Source organism: Chaetodon auriga, chromosome 17, assembly GCF_051107435.1.
Source record: "Chaetodon auriga isolate fChaAug3 chromosome 17, fChaAug3.hap1, whole genome shotgun sequence".
NCBI classification, from domain to species: Eukaryota; Metazoa; Chordata; class Actinopteri; order Chaetodontiformes; family Chaetodontidae; genus Chaetodon; species Chaetodon auriga.
In genome coordinates, this window is record NC_135090.1 from 11869380 (window position 1) to 11888422 (window position 19043).

At 44.4% G+C, this 19043-nt stretch overlaps 1 protein-coding gene across 2 annotated transcripts; it reads right to left on the reverse strand.

Annotated features, from left to right (window-relative positions):
* Nucleotides 1-17: 17 nt before the first annotated feature.
* On the reverse strand, nucleotides 18-16512 carry poc1bl (POC1 centriolar protein homolog B (Chlamydomonas), like). 2 transcript variants are annotated; one of them, XM_076754531.1, is made up of 11 exons: nucleotides 16365-16512; nucleotides 12695-13138; nucleotides 10096-10265; nucleotides 8098-8287; nucleotides 7841-8026; nucleotides 6939-7056; nucleotides 5594-5770; nucleotides 4156-4287; nucleotides 3220-3330; nucleotides 1857-2009; nucleotides 18-1757 (listed from the first exon to the last, which is right to left on the reverse strand). In XM_076754531.1, exons 2-11 carry the CDS (start codon nucleotides 13078-13080, stop codon nucleotides 1626-1628), a joined length of 1755 nt encoding a protein of 584 aa, XP_076610646.1. In that variant the 5' UTR covers nucleotides 13081-13138; nucleotides 16365-16512; the 3' UTR covers nucleotides 18-1625. The 2 variants fall into 2 exon arrangements, with proteins under 2 accessions (XP_076610646.1, XP_076610647.1); XM_076754532.1 differs by lacking the exon at nucleotides 16365-16512 and adding an exon at nucleotides 14965-15174.
* Between the last annotated feature and the right edge of the window lie 2531 nt (nucleotides 16513-19043).

Genomic DNA, 19043 nt, shown 5'->3' on the forward strand with positions numbered 1-19043 from the left:
CAAAGAAAATGGCAATGTGCAACAACGGTTAGTTTTATTCTTTCAATCATCCCAACAGCTTTAATCAACAGTGAAACATCCATCCCATTTCAGTCACCCTCTCCTTCATATCAAGTATTCATCATCCCTTTTGCATTATCAGTAGTTTTAGAGGTGCTTTACAATACCACTGTCCCACTCTGGTCCCTTAAACCAAACATTATTTACAAAAAAGTTAACACAAAACAGGAAGTCCCCTTCTTGTTTACCCACTGTACGCACTGACTAGTATGAATATCTTATATTCACAAAGTCAAAGGACCGCAGATGCCGAACATTGCTCAGCGAGGAGCAGTCTTCAGCAAATACAGCTGCTTTTCAGCAAACATTTCAACTTACAGTTGCACTGCGTCTCTTGGTCCTTATAATCTCAGTAGGAGCACCCACAGGGTCTTCAGTGGGAAAAAAACAACAACACAGGAGTATTTCTGATGCCGTTTCAAGTACAGTTTACACACAGGAGTCTTAACAAAACAGTCTGGCACAGCCAAATTGAAGGATTAAATTAAACAGGCGCTACCCTTAAGGCTCTTTGTGTCTAAATAAAATCAAGTGCATCAAGCCAGTGTTGTTGTTAACATTTTAAATGCTCTAAACACATCTGACATCCACTGGCACGTTTCATTTCGGCACAAACAAAGTTCTTTTGGGGTGACAACCTTTTCTAAGGCACAGTGACGGATGACTTCAGAAGGTGTTCTTAATTTTACAAAACAGGGAAGAATAGACTACAACATTCCTGTCTACTCGCTAAGCCCTCTGGGGCAAATTGCACTTAGCACAAATGCTTAATGAATGCTTCAAGTCTTGTTCAGGCAGCATTCTACCATGAAACAGGCTCCACAGGCAAGAGATAGAATTGAGGAGCAGTCTAGTATGACTGCAGCGCTCTCTCCCTGTTTCCCTCTCACATGATGGAGCATGTTAGGAAGTAGCTGGTTTGGGGCAGAAATGCTGCTGACCTTACATTCCTGGCGTGTCTTACTTTCAGCAGCCCATCTTGAAATTGATCATTTATTTGACGACTAAAAACAAACAAGCGTCAGGATTTAACAAAAATAATTCATATTAATTGCACATCAAGGTTAACGTTAACGCAGCATGATTTTGCATGTAGCTTGGATAGGAAATGCTTTGAAAGGCACTTCTTTCATGTGCTGGACAGTTTGCTTTCAAGTTGTTGCATTGAGAGGAACGAACACATGACCATTTAAGACACTTGAGATGTGCGCTGGACTCCGTTTTGGTTGCAGAGGCACTTGGATGAAAGCAACGCGAAAAGTCTCTAGTTCAGCTGGTCTGCTTAAGAGGACCAAATAAACCTCTTCTTGCAATTCTCATTCACTCTACCGCAAAATGCACTTATTCAGTCATTCACATGGGTATAAAAGCGCTGAATTGGGTGAATCACTGGCTTAAAGTGACCTTTTCGCCACCGTTTATTTGCTCTCCGTTCCCATTCAAATGGAGTGCCGACTTGGAGAGCGAGAGAATTGGGAGCAGCGAAGAAGACATCCACTGTAGTAATTGCACTATGGTAAAACAAGGTCACTTGAGGTTCCCTGCTACTTTCTCTCTTCCTCCTCCTACCACTCAAACTTCCACTGCTGGCTTTTGTCTCCCGGGACACAGCGCCTTGTCTGGGCGTCCGTGCGGCCCTCTGGTGTGCGGTAGGCTGTCACGCACATGTCTGAGTGAGGGTGGTAGATGGTTCCGTCCTGAAAGGGTTTAAGGAGAAAGGTTAGATCAGAGGAAGGATAAGAACGTTTGGAAAGATGGTCCTGTGGATTCATGGGTACTTGTGCGTGAGCCCTTACCTTCCTGAACTCCCAGATGATACTGGGGGGTTTGAGCTCCCCATCGCTCGGGCAGTGCCTCATCCCGATGGAGGTCTGTCCCTCCAGCACCTCAGCACACAGCTCTGTCACCGAGTTGAAACGGATCTCTTTTTGAGATGTGTATTCAAAGTACTGCAGCAGAAGAGAGGCCGGGTTATTCGCGTGAATATGTGGTTCTTTACCGTGAAATGGAAATGACTATAGAAAGAAACCCAACTGGAAAAGCAGCAGTCGCTGGGACTAAAACACTGCTCTACTCTTTTTGTTTTGGTATTTGTCTCTCTCCACCTTAATCTCTTGGCTTTATTAAGCCTTTCAACAAGCACAATAGTGCAGTTTGGCATGTTTTTTCTGCCAGGATTAGAGGATGTTTTCCTCGTACTCTGCTGTGGGATCAAGCCCTGGCTAAGCTACCATTGCATGGCATGTCGGCGTGTGTGTCGAGGGATCTCATCAGTAAAGACTCGGCCCTCTCAATCAACCAGTCGTGAACACAAACCCAACTATCTGGGCCCAAGGGGACAAGACTCCCTTGGCTACCTGTTAAACGGAGGGTCAGGTAATCAATCTTCATACTACCCCGTCCTTCTCTTCACATCTCATACATTTTTCAGGTGCATCGGGGCCCATAATGGTTGTTTCTAATAAAAGACTCACTCGGGGCCCCCCATGTCTGGCTTCAAACTTATTTACCCGGGCTGTGCCATTCATTCTGCCGGCGAGGCTCATGTATCTTTTAAATGGAACGTGGGTTCTTATGTGGGCCAGGGAAGGGGGGGCAGGAGGGAGGCGGTGGAGGGCCCTCAGGTTTTTGTTTCAGCAGGGAGCCATTCAAACATTGATTTTCAGTCACACATGGTGCTTTTTGTGACTGGGGACACCCGATGCGCTGCATCAGTGGGGTAATCAGAGATATCAAGCAGGTTGGAGATTCACAGAAAGGAGCTCTGCCTATTGTCTGACTGCAACATTAAATATACATCCACACCGACAAATAATCTGCCAGTAGCTTAAACCATCCATCACTGGAGCTGGCAGGCATTCAGTTTAAAAGTCCCAGTGATTCAATTGCACGATATTTTTGGGTATATGTGGACACAATGCCAAACGTACTATTTCCCTTCATTACATTCAAGTCATGCAGGACACACCAGCAGAGAGCAATTTTCTGGTGTGAATCAACTGTGGCAGCTCGTTTCAGGGGTTAGCAGAGAGCGTTGACATTTCAAGATACATCTCCCACCGGGCCAAGAGAGGTTGGGAAATTGTGACAGGAAAGAACACGCGAGAACGCGGGAGAGATGGAGAAAGTTAGAGTAAAACTGTGAAATGCCTAATGTACCTGGTTGCCTCCCTGGCCGTGGCAGCCAAACAGAGAGAGGTGGGCACCTGTGGGACTGTGCTCCGGAGCGTTGTAGTCCAGACACTCTGAGTGGATCCCTGAGCTCCGCACCTGGCGGGTGAAGAACAATAAAATATCAATAAAAACTTAAATGCTGTATTTTATTGATTCGTGTGAGGCAGGTCAGCACCGTAGACACTGCTGGATTCAGTCCTCTCCGAAATATCACTCAGAAACCAAAACAGACTCTCGCCCATCTTTGCTTATTTTCCACATCAACACACACACGTTAAGCAATCAATACGCAATACTTTAACCAATTTTTAGTTTCTCATGCTTTCAAATCAAAACGCCAATATTTGAGAGAATACCATATTTACAGAACACTGGTGCTGCTGGCATGTACAGAAATTTTAGATAATAATACTATTTCAGATTTTTGGACAATGCCATCGTTCCATCTAGCACGTGACGTCACTGTGAAGGTGAAACAAGCGGCAACAAGGCAATGCAGTGGATGTTCAGGCCTAAGAAATCCTTCAGGGATTTTTTTGGTTTTTCTTCAGACAATGGTGACAACATGGTGGCTGAAATTTCATCATTTTAAAACTCAACACGGAGCAAACCAAGAATCATGTGCAAAGCATTTTGCAATGGAAGACTCCACCAGGTGTCTGGACTATAATGGTCTTGATCCCAGTCCAAATGGGTTTCAAAGCCTTTGTTTGTCTTAGCCCAGCCTCCTCGCTTTCAGCGGGATTTTCCCGTATCATGCCTCTTCCTAACACCTTTCAGGCTCGATAAAGAAGGATTTCAGAAACGAAGACACGACGGCAATGCCATTTCTTTTTCACTTCAGTAACAAGGCTGGTGCAAACAAGCACGAAATATGCAATTAGTGCAGATAAAAAACAGATATGGATAGCAGACACTCACAGCCCCATGCCAGCCCCCCCGGTCCTCAGGTACGTGTAGATCAGGGTAGATATGCTTCAGATACCAGTCAAAACTGTTGCATTTCAGCCTCTCCCTCAGCAGCAGCCGCTCTGATATATCCCCATAGGTCTCCTGCAAAGTAAGCACACAATGTCAAATGTGGGAAATGTGGGTGAAATTTTTTATATACAAGTTATATTCTGCTGGCAAGAGAGGATGCTAAAGTTTATATAAATTATATATCTAAGGGAATTCAATATTTGAAAACAGTCACACCATAAAAGTAAATATTTACATCCTGGAAATGAAGGCATATGAAGGATACACTCGACAACCAACAACCCAACAACCGTGACCTTATGGTACCACCAGGAAACAAACCAGCAGGTGATTGGTTGCACCTGGATAACTGTGTTTGCTGAGCTGGGGAACTCCACCTTAAGCAACTCAAAGGCCAGTGCAATCACACACACACACACACACCTTAAACATACCTTTGCACTGCATGAGAGTGGAGTGTAACTATAAGGTCTCACAGACACACTGAACTATTTCAGACTGAGATAAACAATGGAGGAATGACGTATCTCAAAGACACAAACACAGAGATCATATTTGAATCCGTTTTTTCAATCCTTTGTGAAAACAAAGTTAAAACAGTTAAACCATAACCCAGGATACAAACATTCATTAAAAACTACTGCTGGGTGGGGAAAATGCTTTTAACGATGCATCTGAAAGGCAGTGAAGTGGTCGTCCATCTATTTCAATGTCGTAAAAATATCAAATCAATAGAAGTGACTGAAGGCACTTAATGAAAAAGAATTACATACCACTCCACACCACATTATGGTCTGTGCCTCAGCGGTGTGCTAACGTGTTATGACAGCAGCATTTCAGATGTGGGGCTGGTGATCTGCTCTGGTAGCGCTGTGTTCAATCTCCCCCTGACCAGGTAATTTATTGTTTGATCAAAGATCCCTCACATTAATAATGTACTTTTTTCAGATAGGTGAAACTGAGATACATGAATGTTTGATGATGCCCAATACTCAGAACCTGAGAGGCACACGGCACACGTCACTTGTTACTCATGCGCGCCCTCTCACACATACGCCTGACCCAGTCAGACATGACAGCGTTTCATCATATGCTGACCCACACAGGTGAATCATATCATATGAAACATCTAAATTGCACATCAAAGGTAAGTCGCTCTCTGCACCATATTAACAGGTGTAACATGGCATCACTACAGGGCTTCAGGTTCGTACCAGCAGAATGAAAAACAAGTGTGTAACAGAGCGCAGTGCCTAGGGAACGTATTTATCCAAATATAATTCAGGGAGCATTCTGAGGTCAGCTCCTAGCATTCCTCACAGCAGCGTCACGACACGCTGTTTAAAAACTTGGCTGCTTTCGGTTCTAAGTGTCATACCTTTCTTGCTGGGGGGTTCCTGTTGTAGAAGTGTTGTTTATAAGAGTCCATCCAAACTTCTGCAGCTCGTACGGTGTTCTGGAGGAAGTTGGGCCGTGCATAAGGGGCCTTTTTAGGAAACACGTGGCCCACATGAGAGCAGGGGTGAATCTCCAGGCTGCCCCCACACTGCCACACCTGAGGGGGGTTAAATACATGACAGACAATAATGATAGAACAGAAGTAGAAATAGAATGATCATGTTTGTGGTGACTGGTGCAATGCTAAAAGTCCTCTCTGAATGACCACTCTTTGTGGAAGATCTCCGTTTTGTTCTCTTTGGCAGCACCTATAGCGACAACTGGTAATTACAGGTGTGTTTCAGGAGATCCACACCTGTGAGACATCAGTCACCAATCTGTTCTTTGTTTGTTCGGCCATCATAACCATTTCTTTGCAAAGCTAGCAGAAACAGTAAAAAGGAGTTTGGCTCTCCACATTCAACTGAGCTGAAGAGCGAGTCTGTTGTTGGCTCCGCCTACCCTCTCTGGCAGACCAACCACAGCTGAGTGATGGAAACGCATCACTAACTGAGTGCCGCTTTGGGCTTTTTACCTGGGAATGTCGCCACAGCCGCCCAGTTTGTAATACTGCAGTTCAAGGGCTTCAAAGGCCATAGGCCTTGTCAAAATTCTGTTCCCAAATTTGGCATTTGTGACTTTATTTAAATGAAAATCCTGAAGATTATTACTTTAAGTCACCAGACACTTTATGTTCCACCATCTTTTTAGCACTCCAAAAAACAGCATTGAAAACTAATTCACTACGCATGAATTATTTATGGCAAAAAGTCCCAGTGAGAGCCTTTTTTTTTTATTTCCACATGCATAACACATCACTCGGGGGAACGGCCCATTCGACTTCACACTGAAACCACATACACACTATAAATCATGCACACACAATTTGCATCGCCTCCCCTTGAACGCTCCTGCTGCAAACTCACACATAGCCTAAAATCTGTGCCAGTGTGATTGACGCAGACAAGTGAAAAGAGACACCAACGTCACAACAAGGCATCAGCCAATATCAGGGTGCAGTTTCAGATGCCATGGCTGACTGTGATCTGACACTGACATGTGTCTCTCTCACACCAATTACCCACTGACTGTTTGCTGTTCGGAGATGAATGAATCAAAGGATCGGGGGCTATGAAAAAAAGATTCTCTCTGCTAATGAAATGTCGATAGATGTTTTGTCGGCGAGTAAGAGATTTCGACAACAAAGCCAGTGAGACTAGTCACTCTCTCTCAGCTCCGCAGAGGCTTAGCAGCGACTCTGCTCACTGAAGGAGAACTGAACTCACCCTGAAAGAGAGCTCCAGGTTTTCTCCTCCCCACACCTCCATGCCCATGTCATATGTGCCCAGGTACTCAAAGTAGGCCTTGCTCACAGCAAATAATCCACCTGCCATTGTTGGAGACCTGGAAGAAACGGTGATAATAAGGCGTCTATATACAGGTAATGTTCAATCCTATGTCCCCACCTGCTTTTGATTAATGCAGTGCAAATGTAGTTACTGAACTATGCAATCTACCACCTTTAGAGCATATAAAACACCTTATTAAAAGAGGCCTTGAATGAGTAAATACATGAGTGAATAATCATGCTTGCGGTGCTGAACGGTGGTTGCTCTTCCCACATTCTACCCAGTGCAACACAACGCAAAATTGCATAATTATGCATCACGGGTGGGTGTGATCGCAAACCCAGCAGACCACATGAGGTGCAATGGACTTTAGCCTTTCAGCCAAGAGAGGCCTGTGCTGCAATGCTTTCCCTCCATGCAAGACTTCATTGGAGTTGCTCTTTGAAAGCAGAAGTTTTGGCTCGAGGCAGGGTGATGTAAAAGTTGATAAAAATGATAGGATTGTTTTCCTGTTTCTCTGAGATCTTACATTTTTTCCAGTAGTGAGATGGGTGTGATGAAACTAAAAGGAATGTTGATAAATAGGAAGCGACATGTATGAGTTGGTTAGAACTGACCAATTTTCTGACATTCCTGTGTTCAAAGATCAGCCATTCTTCGGGTATAATAGAAGTGTAAATGTAGCATGTAAGTAATAAAGTAATATAACACGCACACTGACAAATTAGCAGTGACAGGTGTATTACATTTTTCAGGGCAGAGCGCTACACCTGAACGGCTGCCAATCTGATAAAGTGATCTCCCTTGAGAGCGGCACTTCTGAAGTATCATGCTGTCACCTGATGGGGTCAATGCGAGACCTGCGCCTCTTGCGTTCCACTTCGGGGACGGAGTGCCACTGAAAGGTGAGTCTCCAGTCAAAACCTCCGATCATCGGCTCCTCCGTTTGCATGTAAAACTCGAAGGTGTTCCAGTCAATGGTGTCGATCACCGGGCACACGATGGTACTGGTGTTCTCGCCAATCCTGAACACAAAGCATGGCCTTTAGGTTTAGATCTCCAGAAAGCTCTCACTCATCTCATTCGGTCAACCCACCTTTCCAGCAGAGGCTCGATCCAGCCAGGGACGCACTCACAGTGGCAGTCAAGGAATGTCAGTACGTCACCTGTAGCATAGGTGGCACCAATGAGACGTGCCCGGACCAGACCCTCCCTTTTGTTGGTGCGGATGAGCCGCACACGCTCCAGGTTACTGATGTAGTCAGCGAGTTGGGATTTCAGGTAGCCTATTTTTCATAATACACACACACACACACACACACACACACACACACACACACATTTGTAACATTAAAGAGATGTTATGTCCTCATCCTGCATGTAACTTCTCTTTCTTTAAATTGATTTTTGGCCGCCAGAAGACAGAAAAAATGTCAAAACAAGCTGAGACACGCAAATACTGCCAAATCATTACCTCATACAGCTTGTTCTGGCTAACATCTTAGCAAACAACTGTCAACTTTCAAACCCAGGTTTGCTGTATTTCTGGCCGATGGCTAATGAATGTAAGTCCAATATTTTAATTCGCTTTCCTCTGTTGTGTTTTCCACTACTCCCTGACAAACATATTTGGCTCTTTAGCTTGCTAGATGCCCAGATTTGTTCACAAAATAGCCCCCTATCCTTTATCTGTCTGCCAGATGCTGCTGGGCAGGTAGTGTGCAATGGGGCCGTCAGAGCTTTTTTGGCTGAAAATGGCTGCCTCCTCCCAGGTTGATGAGCGTGGCTCAGACTCAGCTCATTTACGGGCTGTAAAACCAAAACCATTAGCTACAACAGGATCAAAGGCTCCAGAGTCGAGTGATTATTCTCTGCAGTTTTGGACTGCTTCTTATTACACATTTATCTTGTGAGTTGAGTCATTCAGTGTTAACATCACAAATACTTGTTAATGCAGATTTAACCACCCACATTACAACATTTGCTGCCGAGTGAATTACTGCTTTGGAAACTTCAGCATCAGTTGAGTGGCATTAACACCTTTCATAGCCTAGAGACAAATGAGGTCATTAGAAAGCTTGGTATGCTGTGCAACCTAGTCGGAAACACGAGAGAGAGCTGTCAGTCCTCCACTCGCTGTCTGTCTGCAGTCACCGTTCTGCTCGGGGAGTGGCATGTCTAGCATTCCATTTGGTCGGGGTGGTCAGAGGAGAGGAAATGATGTCATGGCAGCTCAGTGCACGCTGAAGTAATCATTATGGTGTAATGTCTCCGATACACAGACTAGACTTGCTGGGACAGAATACCAATTCCATTAAGACAGATGGACATTAAGCTACTCCTGTATCCAGTTTCTGAGACGAAGCAGTGTCATTCTCAGAGTTCGCACGGGTCTGCAGAAATCAGTCCATGTTCCAGTTGCTGATGAAGACCGCAAGATGTAGTTGGAAGCTCAGAAAAGCCAGTAAGTGAACCTTTAAGTTGAGACTATTTTGTCACATGACTGAAAGACCAGGAGTTCACACCTGTGTCACGCAGATGCAGACACTGCGGCCACACTCAACACTCAATAATGACGAAAATGCAGTACTTCTTGTTTTTCAATTGAATATAAAATGGCCTGAAAATAAGAGTCTGCTAGCAATAAAAAAAAAAGAAACTTCTAAGAATTTGCTCATTTCTGATAATGATCCTCCTTTAAAAATTACCAAAACCAAAAGCAAACACTTGGAGTATGCCCTGAAGTGATGCTACGCCTTATTCTACCATTAAAGGAAATTGTCCTCGCTTGTTTCTGAGGATGTTTTTCTAATTGGTTTCGGAATGTATCCAGAGGCATTGTCTATTCATCGCTGCACAGATAGCTTATCATCTCTATATATAGCAGAGTCCTGCTTGACTCTTTCTTTTGTACACTGTCACTGTGAAGAAATCAAAGCACAACTGAGGCTTGGCTTGTCCGCTTTGCTAAACTAGGCCAAGACTGTCAGGCCTCTTTGTTTCTGAGCTTGAAAGACTTTTTTTTCTGTCAGTTTTAGTTTCACAGTCAAACAAAATAACACATGGGTTTATGTGTTAGTGTGGAGAGTCCGACCTCGGTCACTGTAGTCGTCAATGAGGATGATCTCTTTCAACAGGATGGCAGGCGTGGTCTCCAGGACACTGTGAATAGTCCTCAGCAGGGTGGACCAGGCCTCGTTGTAGAAGGCTATGATCACAGAGGTGGTGGGTAAACGCCGGTAGTCAAACTTCTTATTCCGGCACCTGAGGAGTGTTTGCGTGCGTGGGTCGAGGAAGAGACAGACACACGTGACATAAGCAACAGCACATATCTATTAAAAAACAGCATCCTAATTGTACACATACAAGAAAGACATGATGTTTAGATACAGCCATAGAAGCTTCAGCAACTTCTGTGGCAGGGGGAGGCGTCTGGTCTTAATCCAGATGGCAGTCATTAAAACAATGAAGAGCCGCAGAAATATGGATGGGGGTGGGGAGGGTATCACACCAGCGAGCAACATACCACAGCAGCGCTCTGGGAGAGACCACAGATACTTGAACAAACTGAGACGAAGAGAGCAGAACAGAGCGAGGGGACGGGGGGCAACAGTGGATGAAAATTAAAGTGAAAAACTGGAAATGCTATCTTGAGGGAATGAGAACAAATGGAGGCATGGAGAGGGATAAAAAGGCAAACGTCTATTTTTCTGAGAGCTCTATTTTTGTGAATCAGTGGCGCACAACACTGAGAGACTGTAACCACTGGCACAGGATGAATGACTTCTGGTAATGTTGCAGCCAGAGGCTCAAGCCACAACTATGACACAGTTGGAAGTGGGTTGGGATTAGAAGAAATATGGTCGGGCTGAGCATTAGTCACAACCAATCAGCAGCTGTACTGTACTGCGTTCACAGTACTGCGACGTGTTCATGATGGAGAGAGCAGGACTACGTGAATCTGCCACCAAAGCAGATGCAGACTGCAACAAGCACATACTTACACCTTAAAAAGCGCTAGTTTGAGAGGACATAACACATTTGCTTACATTGTTGCTGGGCATGAAGCCAAACAGAAACACTAATGCACTTGGGACAGCTTGGCAACAAGAGCAGGAATTCGGCCTCCATTAACCTACATCTGTGAAAGATGCAATCCACAAATCTCACTAATTCTCACTCCATGTGCCATAACCCATAGAGACTAGGTGGCAGTTCAATGCTGGATGACCTTCCGTCACACCTCAGCTACATGTGTACAGATATAAGAAATGCTATTTCTCCAACTATCAGGGTGAAAGTAGCTGACATATCACCCAACACGACAGGTCTGTGAGCTTATGAATAGAATCTGTTTGAGCAAAAGTAGCACAGAGCACCACTGTGTCTTGTGTCATGCAACACCGTCACGGTATGGGCAGGCAGACAGCACATGAGCTCTGCACGCCACCTCATCCCTACTAACTTATTCCAGTGACCACAGCACCAGAGGGTCACAGGCAAAGGGAAAAAATGATGTGCTTGTCAAAAATGCCACTCATAAAAGTGGTAGTTTGTACGCTGCAGTGACTCTGTTTCAAAATCTCGACAAAATGCTACTACAGACTGCCCTGATGCCGACGATGGGATCTCATCAGTTCGAGCTGTATCTGTGCATAAGCACCTGTCAACCTTCTGCTGAGAAGATCACAGCTTTTTATCAGTCTACCTTTGGATATGCAGGCATCTCACCACTAAAAGGGTTTATTTCAGCTTCACTGGGTAACCTCTGAGATCAATTTTTCTGTGAATTTCAGCAGATTTAGCATGTTTAAAGGGACGCTGTGTAAGAATTGGCCACCTCAAGGTCAAAGGTTTAGCCAAACAAAGAGGGGGCAGCATATCACCAGAGTAACCTCTGACTGCTGCTCACTGTACTCTCTGCTGTAGCTATCTACAGCTGTAACTGCTAGCTACTGTTAGCTCAGTTAGCCATGCAGCTAGTGCTATTAGCTGCCTGGAGTCTGCTCAGACTGAGGGCATCTTAATTTGGTAAGAGAAAAACTTGAATTCAGAAGGTGTGCGGGGTTTTTTTTTGCTGTTTAATAAGAAAAACAGTTCAAGCTGAGGTTTAACATATATTGCACATTGCACCTTTAATGTCAACAGTATAGAAGATGTATCCTGAGATGTAATCCACTGCTAACAAGAGTCAAAGCTTACCTGGGACGCTTCATATAAAACAAACACATGGCTTTTACACAAATGGTGCTTCTTGCCACACTCACGGATATCACATGTGGGTTTCATTCGGATGGCCAGTAAGGGATGAGGCCCAGGTGTGGGGAGGAACAACTAACAAAAGACATCATACCCTGTGTTTGATCACAGAGGGGCTGAGCTGAGAACAGCTGTGGACAAGAACTCTGGATGGAGTGAATGCATTCAGGCAGAGAGCGATCTACACCGGCTTCAATAAGCCCAGCAATGCATCATGAGAGCCTTCATCCTCGTTTCAATCTGTCGATGGAAAACTGATTCCAGTAAAGAGCTCAACTTAATCTCTATTGAGTCACATATCCCTGACACAGTTGTAGCACAGCTATCAGCTCCATGCAGCGTCCAAGGCCAGATATACATGTATGTTGTGGAAAAGAAAATAACTGACTCCGATTAGCGGCTCATTCCTGTTTAGGTGCTTTTTTTGTACTCACTCATTCATCCTGTGGTCCTGGATGTGCCGATGGAGGGAAATCTTATCACTGACATAGATATTGATGGCGTAGCGCTCCACGCTGTCCTGCTCCTGTTTCTTTTCTTCAGGGCTGAGGCTGAGGTGTGTGGCCCGGCCCCACTCCCCCGGTGCGTTGTTGTCTGGTTGCGACTTAACGTAGAGGGGCCTAGCCAGCTGCCCATCAGCCCCGCTCTCATCTATGGAGAACTGTCTCACCAGAAGATTGTGGTCCTCGTCGTCATCCTCTATAGAGGAAGAGGAGGGGAAGGAGGAGCGTGCTAACAGTAGGTAGCCCAGCCATAGCAGCCAGACCAGGAAGCCGGCCTTGGCCAGCACGCCCAGTTTTCGAGAGCAACGCCCCCTCATGACAGAGAGCCCCAGGGAGGCACTGTGAGCTTCAAGGTGCCCTACAGGACACAAGCTTCTGGAGGACAGAAAGAGACAGAATGAAATAAAAAACATGATCATTAAGATTGTTATATGTGTGTCTACCATCAGCAGTCTGGGATTGACAAGACCGAGCTTTTAAATCAAATCATTGGAATGAGGTTTAACCAAGAAATAAACCCGTTCAAAAGTTACTCATCTCAACACGTACCCCCAAGAAAGACGGTGTTTACCTCTAAGCTCACAAGTGCCTCAAGGACACAGCTCCAATAGACCAGACTAGCAGTAATCAACGCCAACGTCGTAAATATAATCGCATGCTCAGGGCTGCATTAAGATGCTCATTAAATACAAATTGAAAAGATGGAAGAGGCTAAATTATGGCTTACGGTACAGTAATGTGCTGAATAAATTGAGTCTGTGATGCACTCCAACGGAGAGATGCCTCAACCTGATGAACTTCATTACAGCGGTGCAGCTTTAGTCGCACTGGATCTTAAAAAAGGTTTTACCCAAACTGCGCTGCTGCACACTTTGGCAGCTTCTACACATCATCTGAGGCCTCCGAGGCTTTGAGTCTTTTGTCCACAAGATTACATCGATGTGTTTCCTGCAAACTTACAGCTAGAATATATTCTGGAAAATTGATGAATCACATTGTCAGTCAAGCTTTTGCAACGTTCCCAACCTATAATACCATAATGTAGCAATCGGTTTTGAGCTTAGGTACCCAAAGCCTGTTACACAGCAAGCCCAGATACTGCACAATATCTTTACATCAAAGATTACACATACAGTATATTAAATAGTCAGGTCTAAGCTGGCCTTTTATTTTCAATTTAGATTGAGAATCAAGCATTTTGACTTCCTCATTTTAGGATTTCCATTCCCATCCGCTGAGTCCCCCCCCCCCAACAAAAAAAAAGAAAAAAAGAAGTTGGGTGGAATATTTGCACGAGGATAGATGCCTTTTTTTTCCTGATTTAAAAATAGGATTACTCTGGGTTTGCAGACACACGAAGACAGCAATTTGAAACATTTGTGTCTGACAGATCAGCTTAGCATGGCAGGATTTGACAGAGGGCTGCGGTAAAAACAGACCACTTAGCGATGTTGACACTGAATTGAATGTAATCACATAATTGTGTTGCATTAATATTAGAACAGGATGCCATTTACACTTGTGGCAGCCGGTGCCAGACTGGCTTAGCAGCAATACTGATGTGCAAACAGACACACACGCACCGACAGCGCTTCCCCTTCCTCACACCAGCGATGGTTATTTCCCAGTTCTGCCAAAATTCTGGGAGCAGTTTGACTTTATGTAGCTGCAGAGAAAACACTGTCAAATAAAAGTGAAATATGTGTGTGTGCTAAGTGCCGTGTGAGAGTGTGTATATCTACGCTACACAGACAGAGGAAACTCAATTTGCACTGCGAGTCCTTCAAGGCAGCAGCAAAGCTCTTTCACTCCAGTCTGGGCCCTGGCCAAAGGACTCGCGAGTCCTGAGGTTACAAAATGGAGACGCCTGCAGACAAAACCCCCTTTTATTAGCTGTCCATCACACCTTCCACTCTCTCTGAATCTGATAGCCTTACTGGGGAGCTGTCTGGTGCGAGCAGGAGGGGATGGAGGCCTGACACGCAGCTTAAAATCCTGCCCTACTTTTTGGCTGAGAGGGAAATGAAACAACACAAAGTCGGTGAGGGATAAGGCTTTCTTCCCAAGCTGCAATCTGCGGTGCATGTTTCACCCCGTCACGCTAACAAGACTTTAAAAACAGAGCGCAGTGAAAAAGAAGGCTCAATAATTTATGTTCCAGTCATACAGAAGAAACAAAGTTGGCTCGAAGCTGGACTCACTTTCTTCTCAGATGTCAGCAAGTTAGCTATGCTCTCCGTGGTTAGTCTGGCACGAGCAGTCCGTACAGCGCACGGCTCGATACACGGCTCATTTCCTCATCAGCCAGCCAAGAGAGACGGACAAATAGTTAAAGCATATGTAATATCTAATAAGCACCAGTGGAACAGGTTATACAAACACCTCTCCCCTGCAACCGGCTGATCCTTTTCAGTTTGTGAAACACCCATAAGACAGGATCACTGACTCCTCTCACCTACACAATCATCTATTGGCTCATTACATTCTGTGCACGCAATACCGACAGCAACTGTGTCAAAGCAGGCAGGCGGCGATGAGTGATGGCAGGCTGGACGTCACACAGTGATTTTTGCATCACAACGTCTCTGACACACACCCAAGTACAGCCAGACAGACTCGATCCGCAACTAACGATCAATGTCACTGTCGATTAAACTCATTTTCTCAATTAATTGATTAGTTGTTGTCAGAAAATGGTGAAAAATGTCCATTAGTGTTTGTCAAAGGCCACGATGACGTCCTCAAAGGTCATGCTTTGTCCACAGTCCAAATATATTCAGTTTACTGTCGAGGAGGAGTAAAGAAATCAGAAAATAGCCACATTTAGTAGCTATAATCACAGATTTTTGACTTGTTTTCTCTTTTTAAAAAAATCACTCAAACCATTTGACTGATGATCAGAATAGTTGAGCTTTGACAAATGCAGCTCCTCTCCTTTGGCTTCACTTGAGCAGGTACTCATGGCAAGAAAGATCCACATGAAAGCAAAAGTAAGTCAGGGTCCTCCATATTTACACGGAAAGGATGTCAGCCTGTGGCTCTCTGCGGCCTGTCGATTCATCCAGCTCTTATCTTTAAGGAATGATCTTTTCAGCTGTTCTCCCAGGAATCATGAGGGAAGAGGCTTCACAGGTGTTAGAGGGAAAATAAAGAGGCTGAAGAGACAAGCGGGGAGTCGCTGTCATGGCTACACCTGCAGTCAAAACACAGAGTTCAGCAACAGGTCTGATCGCCTGCCAAGTGCGAGTCAGGATTCCACTTTGTTTGTCTGATAGTGAGCAGGGAGGCCGAGCACTCACAAACACGAGGATTAACAGTTAGTGCAACAGTGACTCACGAGACACATGACAAATCTCAACTTTTCAACCACACGTCTAACAAAAAAACGACTATTTAAAGCCAAACAGTCAGCTAACTTTTTACGTTAGCTTCGTTGTCAAGCCACGGCGTGAACTTTGTGATATTACCGGTAAACAAGCAAGGAAGTCAGGAATTAAGTTAGCGTCAAAGCTTTGGAGCAAACTACTTTGAGCATAACGTACATGACAGTCAACAGCACATTTCTCTCAAAGAAGTACGAGGTTAGCTCGTCGGGGTTTACCTTGACAACAAGTTACATGTCGCGGAGTTTCTTCGACGTTGCTAAGGCCGTTGTTCGTCAGCCTGACTGCGGTCGTCTCTCACTTGAACCTCTGGCTTGCAGATGTCAGCGTACCCACATCCTCTCCTCCACGTTGGTCTTCTGACCTGCGGCAAAGCAGCCACTAGAACAACACAGCTTCCGGTGAGACGTTTCATACTAAGAGCACGACGGGGTTCGCTTAACGTTTGACAGGTATGAGACGGCGCAACATCATCAGTACAAACGAAATACTTGATATAAGTTTAGATGTCATATTTTGACTTATTAAGACCGTTTATAAAATGTACAAAACTGAGATTACAGTACATTTCAACTGAGGAAACAGTTGAAATGTTGTACACATTTCAACTGTTTCCTTAGGTAAAAAATTCTCAGTTAAAGATCAAGATTCAGCCAGACCACTGATAAAGCGTCCTTTGTTCGGCATATCCCGTAATTGTAACATCATGTTATCGCTTCATATTATCGTTTCCTCATACTTAGTTCCCTTTACAAAAAGCTTTATTGTTTCTTACTTCCGGTGTTGGTAGCCTCTTCTCCAATTAGCTTGACGCAGCACTATGCTAACCACGGTTAGCTGTCGTTGCTGTCTGCAGCGATTTGCCTCAAGGTCTAAGTTATACTCCTGAAATTTCAGTACTTATTCAGTGAGTGTGTAACGTTACTCTGTGTCGAAGGCTGAAAGTGAACTTTAACCTTTAAAGTCTAGTGGTGGAACCTGAAAACTTCCAGACGTGAGTTTTATAAGTGAACAAAAGGTGTAATATTTGAGAAATATTAAGGATATCCACATGACTTGTACATGTGTGTCTCAGGGTGTGCCCTCTAAACATTGATGTCACTGTTCAGAATTTTATTGATTAGAAATGTCTTCAGATACCTAAACACACAGTGTAATCTGTAATATATTTCTGAGCTGACAAAATGAGCTGAAAGTATATGTAAAGACTGTCAACATACAAGCTATGTGTACAATAAACACTTAAGATAAATGGACTTTCTGTGGTTATATGTCATGTAAGCTTAAGTTGTTTCACATCAGCAAAAACAACTTTTATCTTGCTTACATGGTGATTTGTTTTTGTTTTTTTTATTTTGCAGAACATGAATCACTGTCTTAAATAAGGAATTACGCTCACTCTGTAGATTGATTTATGTGATACATCAGGCAAATTAAGCATGACACATTTGTTTTCTTTTATAAGACCACAGACTTGGCTTTGGATGAGGTATGTTTGGACGAGTTTCAGATTGTTCGGCTTTCAAAATTTATGATCTAGGGCCTGCGGTTGCGTCGTGCAGCTTGACTTGAGCCTTTGGATGGATTTGGCAAAAATTGAAAGTCACAAAGTGTCTTAAATCCGCTCTTGATGTTCACAAGAATGCTGAAAGGATCTATTGGTCCACTTCATGAATGGACAATGTGCCACACACACACACACACACACACACACACACATACACACACACACAGCCCTTCCCTCTGTGTGTTTGCCATTATAGGCTTGTTTTTTTTCCTCCATAGTCTCTTGGTCCTGCTCAGGCCAGACCACACTTGCCGAGAGCGTGCAATGCACTAGTGCAGCCTGTTGTTAGGCAGACACCTGCACCACTTGGTAACTTGCCAATGTCTTTTATTCATCCCTCTCTTCTCCTTTCCTCCCCCTTTTCGTCCCCCCCAGTTGAGACCAATTGACACCTCATTCTGTAAGGCTGATGTGCCCCCATCCGGAACTGAAAAGGGTCCCGTTTCCGTGATAGGGATCTGGAGCTTTCACAGCGACAAGAAGGGCTCTTGTACAGGTCTTGTGTTTCCAACTTTTCCCTCATTCAGACTGTTAATTATTTTACAGTTGGAACAGGCCCTGTTTGCTCTTCAGTCGTTTAATCAATTTAGAATCAAATATTGTCTTACTCTTTCCATTGTGAGGGCACAGCAGATTTGCCTGTGCATTCAAAGCAACAGATTTTCTTCTAACCCTGCAGTACATGTGGATTTTTGTGAAGGCTAAAGCTTAACCCAACTGGATGATTGTCCTACTAAGTTGCTCCAACACTGAACAAAAGCCATCTATTTCTTAAGAGGTTTTATTGAAATCCAGAGCAATCCCAGTGATTTTGTGCCCTTTTAAACAGGTCTGCAGCGGCTCTTGATTTGTTGGTCAGCGGCCAACTGAGCCTATCACTGTCCTTTACGCAAATCTGCAGTTGGACTCAGCTCAGCAGCTGCAGGGCTTACGATTGAGATCTCTCTCATTTGACGGATTTGAAGATCATGAGTCAAGCGGATTTGAAGAGCGGTCAGTATTTGACCCAGTGCCACAGGCAGTCAGATCAAATGAAAACAGTTTAAGTAAAGAGCGCCATCTAGTGACTGCATGGAATACATCCTGTTTAATTACCCTCCACACAGCATTGCCTTACACTTCACTGGAAATAACAATCTGATCCTCACACAGTTTGAGACACTGCATAGACGCTGTCAAGCACCACCGAGACGCCACAGAATGAAGTCGTTGAACAATAATTTGTGTTTGGTTCAGAAATCCCTTTAAGTCCAGAGTCATGTTTACTAGAGGACTGGTCCCAAATCCCAAATCCTAGCAAGCATTTTCTGTTATTACTGTGGGAAACATA

What these genes read in the sequence shown, in the direction of transcription:
- poc1bl (XM_076754531.1), bottom strand. Translation starts at nt 13,080, where the DNA reads ATGAGGGGGCGTTGCTCTCGAAAACTGGGCGTGCTGGCCAAGGCCGGC. An exon ending in ATCGAGCCTCTGCTGGAAAG is followed by an intron (nt 8,027 to 8,097) that starts GTGGGTTGACCG and finishes CTTTGTGTTCAG; the next exon opens with GATTGGCGAGAACACCAGTA. An exon ending in GGAACCCCCCAGCAAGAAAG is followed by an intron (nt 4,288 to 5,593) that starts GTATGACACTTA and finishes CTTACTTTGCAG; the next exon opens with GAGACCTATGGGGATATATC.